This window comes from Hyperolius riggenbachi, chromosome 2, assembly GCF_040937935.1.
Source record: "Hyperolius riggenbachi isolate aHypRig1 chromosome 2, aHypRig1.pri, whole genome shotgun sequence".
Taxonomy (NCBI): Eukaryota; Metazoa; Chordata; class Amphibia; order Anura; family Hyperoliidae; genus Hyperolius; species Hyperolius riggenbachi.
The window spans coordinates 316,653,946-316,662,272 of NC_090647.1; the positions used below are offsets into that span (position 1 = coordinate 316,653,946).

The 8,327-nt window shown below is 42.3% G+C and overlaps 1 protein-coding gene across 1 annotated transcript; it reads left to right on the forward strand.

Annotated features, from left to right (window-relative positions):
- The first annotated feature begins 817 nt into the window (after positions 1 to 817).
- TMEM200B (transmembrane protein 200B) lies at positions 818 to 8,084 on the forward strand. The gene is made up of 2 exons (XM_068265458.1): positions 818 to 1,447; positions 5,417 to 8,084. Exon 2 carries the CDS (start codon positions 5,431 to 5,433, stop codon positions 6,265 to 6,267), a length of 837 nt encoding a protein of 278 aa, XP_068121559.1. The 5' UTR covers positions 818 to 1,447; positions 5,417 to 5,430; the 3' UTR covers positions 6,268 to 8,084.
- Positions 8,085 to 8,327: the final 243 nt, after the last annotated feature.

The following is an 8,327-nucleotide window of genomic DNA, read 5'->3' on the forward strand; positions in this document are numbered from 1 at the left end:
AGCAAAAATGCCAACCTTGTCTCACAGGCAAGGAAAGCAGCAGGTGTACCTGTCCCTAAGGGCCCTTTTCCACTAGCAATCGCTAGCGTTCACGCTGAACGCTAGCGATTGCTGAATCGCAATTTACCGCCGATTCCCCGACGTTCGCGGCCGCGATTTTGCTATGCTATGCACTGCATAGCAAAATCGCGGCAAAAGTCGCTCCGCGGCGCGATCGCGATCAAGTAAAAAACGAATCGCGGTAGTGGAAATTACCTACCGCGATTCCTATGTTAAAAAGCAAACCGTAGCGATTGTAAAATCGCTAGCAGTTTGCGTTTTTGCGATTCAGCCAGCGCAAACGTGCTGGTGGAAAAGGGCCCTAAAGGTTTTCTCTAGCCACTTTATATTTGACATTACTGAAAACATCCACTAGATGCCATTTTCTTTGATTTGCAAGGCATCCTTAGTCTTGTAGTTCCCTCCCACTCTACCTTCAGCATACTTCAGAAATGCTCATCAGCAAGCCTCATGTAGGCATACAAAGACACTATATGGAAGTCCTGATTATAATATTCTAATTTTACAAAGGAAACAAGCATTTTCTACTTTTTAAAACTGACAACAAATACTGACGTTTTTCAGCAGACGTGAAAGCAAAGCCGCCAGGAATACTACAGCAATAATGAGACTATACTGTATGCTCACCACAAAGCAAAGTGCAAAAGTGAAAGAATTAGAGTGTAATTATTGTGGTTGCATCACACCACACATGAACAAAACATTAAGATACTTACAGAAAACAACTATTATCAAAGACACTAATTGGACCTCTAAAAGGCAATAAAAGGTGCTCAAAAAATAATTGTATAAAACAACCGCAAACTTAGCAATACAAAACGAAATGGCAGAATAAAAACACAGTTCTCATTAAGATGAAGCACAGAATTGTAGCTGAACAGTGCAGAGAGCTGAGATTCTACACAGAACAAATGTGAACGAATGAAATGTAATCTATAAATGTGAAACGGATAGAAAACTGTTGAGTGAGAATGCTGCCTTCTCCTGTGAGCACGTATTACAATATAGCACCATGATGGAGTACTTTCCACCAGAAATAGTAGTTTTCTTGCCTTTATGACTCAATACTGTGTGCTTGTTTCTTTAACAATGCCCTCCCTCCTTTCTTCCCATCTCCTGTCTCCTCCCTATTCCAGAAAGCCAGATTCTTAACCCAAACTCATGTCCTAGGACAGATCCTGGTACAGAGCGGGAGCACAGGAATGCAATGCTGTGTCTAAGAATTATAATGCTGCATATGCAACAGGTGTTACAGAGCTGGGGAATCCTATGCCTGGCACTCTAAAGAGAAAAGCAGAATACTTTCCAGAAAGCCAGTTCTCAGATACTCCAGACAAGCGAGAGACTGGCACAGGAATTGCTTGGTATTGATGTGGCGCATACAAAGGTATGTACTGCACTTTGTTTTCATAAATTGGCATATACGGTACATCCCAGCTACAGTGTAGCATCGGTATCAGCTATAGCACACCAGACATGTTGTTAGCGGAGACTTGTTGCTGTTACAGTATACACAGTAGTCACTAACTGCATTTAATAATATTAACAGAAATGAAGTTGGGGAATTGCAGCTGCTAAATGTTACCCATTTGTCATAGTCCTTACAGAGAATATAAGACAGATCTCTGCCTATTGGCAAGCAGTAGACTGCTTTCTAGAATAATACTGTACAGTGGCATGTACATGGCATTGGCAGGCTGGAGATGTGCGTGGCTATGTATCATGGCCAGCTGACTATTGTGCACAAGCCTAGGTTCTCAACACCTAGGGGACACTTAGCTGGTACTCCAGCTTGTCATAGTCACTCTGTCGCAATGAGTTGGGGGATTTATAAGTTGATAAATCATGTGTAAATAAGTCTGGAGAAGTACTTTAGTTAATGAAGATAATACTGAGATTCTGGAGAAGTATTTACATGCAAAGATGAAGTATTCCTAACCTACATAAATCAAGGTGTACTGGAAAAGATGTAGAGGGTAGCCTGAAAACACCTTCTTTCATAAAGGGGGAACGTGCTATACTAATGGTGAGAAACACTGATAGGATAAGCCAGGCAGGTGTAGATGACTTCCTTGGAACAGATAAAGGCCGGGTGGTCTTAGCTAGACATATAATACTTGTAGAAGATGAAGACAGTTGTGGCTAGTGGTACCCGGGGGACACATTACATGCCAGTGTATTTCTCTATTTACTCTATAACCCAGCTTTAGTGTCCTCCTCCCCTGTAGAGCCTTATAAGGCCTGGTCCTAGAATTTCCCTGGACTCAGCTGGCCTCCTCTGTGTGGGAACATTTTAAACCCAATGATAAATGAAATGTCATTATCCTTGCCATTAGAGGTGGAAATGCACTGCAAGTGGCAGCTTTCATAGACAGTGCTCATGGTGGGAGCAGAGTGAGGGTCCCGGCAACTACTCCGCACACCAAACAGCATAGAAATCATTACATTACAGAGTCGCTCATACTATTTACAGTACATCATTTCTTTTAATAAATAAGTGATTCTATCATAATGGCCTCTGTACTTTTGAAGGTCTGCTGTGCAACATCTATGTTTAGCTCTTGTCTTGTTTGTAAATGATTGGGATTCAAAATGATGCTCATCTGTTGCATGTTAGAAATGAAGAAGCTGCTTATATGTAGGGCATGCAATATTTCAGTGTATGATTTTACCTATTACAGATAGTCAATGAGAGCCTAATAATTACAACTTTCATTCAAATCATATACAGCTTGGAATTAGGACAATGAAATGAGCAGGAAGCAGTGACATCACTAGGCTACAACATTTGGGGCAAGTGCCCTATATGTTAGCAGCACTGTCCTTCTCCTTTTGCGAGACTGAAAAGCCTCACTCCAGCTCCTGTATGTGCAGACAGGATGTAGAGTGGCACTGGAGTGATTACCTGCACTCTGAGTGTGTCTATAATATCCCAGGTGGACTGATAAGTGCTTCAGCAGCACCATCTGTACTTCAAACTTGCTCTGCTGTTGTTATCTGAATAATTTGATCAAGCTTCAGGCTTTGTTCACACTAGGTCTACTGCCAGACAGTTTCTCATAGCGGGTGGCATCAGACCAGCAGGCATGCAGAGTGGGTGACATATTTTTCAGGGGGTAGGTATGGACCTGTTCACACGTTCACCTACACTGTGTCCAAGTTTGTCCATTGCGTCCAACTCTTTTGGACAGTAAAGGCATTGTTCTTAAATGCAGCAGATACTGCCATAGACCCCACAGTGCATAGAGTGAACTGCCTCTCAAGAACTCGATCTCCCTCACAGACTTTTCTTTGTTCATAAATGTGAACAGAGGCCATTACTAGCACAATTGTCATATTTGTCACAGCTGCACGAAAGATCTTCCCTTTGAAAAAAGTCAGTTATAAGACCCAGTGATCTTTGCACAAAGTGCTGCTTAGAAAGTGGGAGTTGCTTACCCAGCACAGTGCCATGACCTGACCCCGCCTCCCTCCTTCCATTCTTCCTGCGGAGCCCAGAGAGGTGGTGGGCAGGGTCAGCTCAGAGGAACAGACTGCTTGGTGCCTCCTTCCAGCTTCTCCTGACTTCCTCACGTGGGTGATAACTGGATAGGGGGAGGAGTCGGGGCAGCTCATAGATTGCTGTTTTTTTAGGCGAAGAGCATCTGACAATGGCATAGGAAGACAGATCTGCAAACCCAGCTATCCAGGTAATATAAAAATTCAGAATACAAAAAAGATGTATGTGCAAATGATATGTTTCACACAGTGGGCCATATGCAATTCTCTTTTTCACCTGAGTTTTCACCTAGGAGATAATTTTTCATCTTTGATTTTAAATAACTTTTCAGTACTTTTCAATTAAAAAAGTACCCAAACGTTGGTGAAAAAGTACTATCAAAATTATTTTAATAATTTTCTAGCCTTCTGGAGGCTTAAAAGGCATTTTATTGACAAGTTTAAAAATATCACCTAGGAGAAAACACAGGTGAAAAAGTGAATTGCATATGGGCCAGTATGCATTAAAGGGAAATAAATCCCCGAGCCAGGTTTGGGTTCCGCCATAGACGGTAATGCTCACTGTGTCATTTGGGTACCAGCAAAAGCCGGAGCCTGAATTACGGGAAAAATTAGGTAATTAGTAGGGAAATATATTTGTTATATTCACCGAGATAGCCTAGATTAAGAAGCGCTGTCTTTAGACTTCTCCCTGTGGCAAAATTAGCACATGCCCTTTCCATAAGTGCGCGCTAAAGGTGGCCATACACTTATAGATTTGCAGCATTCGACCATCCGATACATTTCTGTCAAGTCGAATCTGACAGGAATCTATCTGATGTGTGCCACACACTAGGAACAGATTTCCAATACATTTCAAAATAAAATCTATTGGAAATCTATCTAAATGCATTATTGGACCATTAGATCCAATCAGGGCCGGGCCGAGGCATAGGTTGGAGAGGCTCCAGCCTCAGGGCGCAGTGTAGGAGGGGGCGCACAATTCATTCAGCTGTCATTCCTAATTGTGTATGAAGCAGAAAGAAATAAGAAAAGGGGATACATAGCAGTGACTGCAAGCCAGATAACTAGATATTAAGGTGTTAGGGAGGTTGTGGGCCCTGTGGCCCTCTTAGTCTAATAGCAATCAGTGTGTGACAGCTGGGGTGGGAGGGATGGAGGGGCGCACTTTGGTGTCTCAGCGGTGGGTGCTGGAGGACCTTGTCCCAGCTCTGGATCCAATCCAACTCTATGGGCCATTGATCTCCTGTCAGCAGCAGATCGATCTAGATTTTCCATCCTGTCAGATAGATCAAATCGATCGATCGATAGATTTGATAGAATCGATTTCTGATTGATTGATTCCGTAGAATCAATCGATCGATTGATGGCTGAAATCAACCAGTGTATGGGCGCCTTAACTGACACTTTGTAGCACTTTCTAATATTGTACTGTCACTGGCAGGAATTTTCCATTCATTTCTACAATAGGCCCTTCAGCAACCTTTTTTAGCCGACCAACAAGAAGCATGAATTGCTCTCCTTGAAAACAATGCTTTTCACATTGTCCTGGCACTGTTGGTAGATCATGTGCAGTGTGAACAGTCCCTGGCATTACAAGAGCAAAGTCCACAGACCTGGTTCCTGTTAACTTGGTCTCTCTTATATTAACAAAGCTTGCCAGTTTGCACGGCAGAAAGAGTTTTAAAAAACTGTCCCATCTTAATTTGAAATTAATATAAAAAGGTTGTTTTAATTTTAGTACTAAACCTAATAAATAAAAGTGAAAAAATAATTATACAGAAAAATCACAGTTTTCAATATTTTTGCAAGTTATATATATGTTCATCATTGACACTGTATATTTTTCTCTTCCCAGATCCCCTTGCAGCTATGAAGCGTTTAACTTCCCATCACCTGGATGTACATGTTTTCCCTCGCTTTGTTGGTTTATTCCAGCGATGCCGCAGTCCTCCTCCACCGCAGGAGGGTCCACCTAAAGGCCAGCTACGTCTTCGCTCACTACCTGGAGCATTTGTGCTTGTAGGAATCCTTCTGGTCTTAATTGGACTGACTGTGGCTGTGATTGGCTATTGGCCCCACAAATCTAACAGTCCTTCACCATCCATCCCACCACCACAGTCTCGTCATTCTGTGGAGAAACTGAAACTAATTGGCCCAGTCATAATGGGATTCGGACTCTTTGTATTTATATGCGCTAACACTCTTTTGTATGAAAATCGGGATATGGAAACAAGGAGACTCCTGCAAAGCAGAGCAGTGACACAGACAGCAACAGACATTGCATTATCTGCAAACAGCAAAGGGAAAGTACAAGATCCAAATTCATGGAATGACAGTTCTGGGGAGCTGGACAACAGAAGGAATATATTAATCAGGGCCCAGCTTTTGTGTCCACCCATTAATGACTTGTCTGTGTCTCTAGTGAGCTTGCATTCAGATCCATGTATTTCATCTTTACCCCAGCTGGCAAGTAGACTCAGGAATAAAGACACTGACAGATGCTACAGCTCTGATGTCAGGCTGAACATAGGAGAAAGAACAGCAAAAGAAGAGGCTGTTCAAGTACCTCATAGAGGTCAGAAGTGTCGTAGCTGGCCCAGACTGGAGAATGGAGAAGAGGTCTGCTCAGAGGTTCACGTCATAACTGAAGAGAAATTAGAAGGAACAAGAGAAAGCAGCCAAGAGACTGTGCCAGAAGTGGCCTGAATTCATTATGTTATTAACAGTGAAACCTCGACATTGTCCTACAGAAAAAAATGAAAAGACAAGTAGGAATGCTCTTAGCCGAACTCTATAGCTACATGAACACTCAGATTGGGCCTGAACTTTGATGAGAACATGTGGTCCTGCACACCACAGCAAAACTGTGGGATGCTCAATTTATACAATAAAACATAAACTGCATATAAAGTGTCTCCAGCATGCGTACATGGATAAGCACAGCATGCCATTTTGGTGCAGGGTGAGCCAAATGACAGCTTACCCTGTTGCCGCACAAATACCCAGGCGGCGTTAATTATTATTTCCCCTCCGAGTCGTAGCAACTTGGAGGGAGAAATAATTTGGGGTCTGGCGATCACTGGAACCCAAATTACACTACTGTGCGACCATAGACATAATAACAATATGTCTATGGCGGTGCCCAGGTCAGGCACAGCGCGGGTTAGGGCACCAAAATGACCTGCTTCGCTCTAACACATGGCCATTGTTAAATTACCTTACTGTGGTTTTTGTTAAGACTTGTTTCTCATAAGACACTTACCCTTTGTCTTGCATGAGAATTCTCAGTGGGAATATCCAAAGAGAATTATAAGTAGCTTCAGTTGGAAATAATTCTCTGTTCCAGAACAGAGATGAGCAGTGAGATGATGATTTTTTGACTTTGTTGCAAATGCCATGGAGCTTCAGCTTGATCCAGTCAAGTGAAATTGCTGCAGTTTGATTAGCCCAGTTTCAAGCTGTCTAGAATTTGCAACAAAAGTTGGAAAATAATCATCTCATTCATTGTGTGTTTTCTAGGAGGCATTTCTAATGAAGTCATTTTATTATGTGCATCTCAGCTGAGATCTCAGCTCTCCCTGAGATGTAGGTAGACTGCAGAGTACTGCTGATGTTCAAATCCGGGTTTCGATATATGAAAAACATGGATTATGCTGTATACCTCAGTTCAGCACCAAATCTAGTGGAGAGGGTCGTTGTGGTCAAGGCTTTCAGCTTGGAATGAGGAACCTGGATTTGATCATCAAACCTACTGCAGAATCATGTCCAGCAGAGGTAGCCCTGCAATGTAGGGCCATGTGCTTACTCACGGGGGAACTAGGTTTCTCCAATGTACTAATACTCTGGACTGCATACACCAAGTGGCTTTGCTTGTGTTTGCTGTAGGCGTTGGATCCTAGGTGGACACGTTTTTGTCTCAGTGGGTTGCCTGGTTTGAAGAAACTCTTGGTTGGTAACTGGTACACCATATTCAAAATCCTGAAAGATTCATCAAGAAAGTCAGTGAATTAATTTTAGGGTGAGAGGAAAATATGCTGCCCTATGATTTCATATGCCTGACACATATACCCACTGTGAAAGAAATACAGATTATCCAGAGTTTGACATTTTATAGCACATTAAGCGGACTGAGCTTGATTCTGACTAAGTATGTGCCTTGTTGAATCTCTGCCTAAATAGCAAGCATTTAAAGCAAAAAGATAACCCATACGCATTCTTGTAAAGAGGGCACAGGGAAATTTGGGCGCAGGGTGAGTCGGAAGAACGTCTCATCCTGCTATTACAAATTTCCCGGCAGTGTAAATCATTATCCCCCCTCCCAGCTGCAGCGGACTGAGAGGTAAAATGCATTACAGCTTCAAGCTATTGCTGTTTTTTTTTTTTCATTATTTGGGCTCCGTCTTTTGCCGGCGTCCAAATTACCCTCTGGGCGAAGCTATAGCCATAATTCACATTACAGCCTATGGCAGTGACCAGATGTCCGGCGCCCTTTTTACCTGTCTTGGGACCACACACAATACTGTACAAGCAAATCATTCAATTTTTACAATTATTCAATAAAATGATGGATTGCACAAAATTGAATGAAACCTCTCTTTTCATCAAATCTCAGTCAATTTTGTAGAACATTCAATAATGACTAATTGGGCATGTTGGAAAATTCAGTTTGTTTACTCTATGAAAATGATCACCACCTTCAGGATAAATTGTACAGACAGAAACAGGATTGTCTCTTACAGTAGCAAACCTGTATATGGAGATGGTGG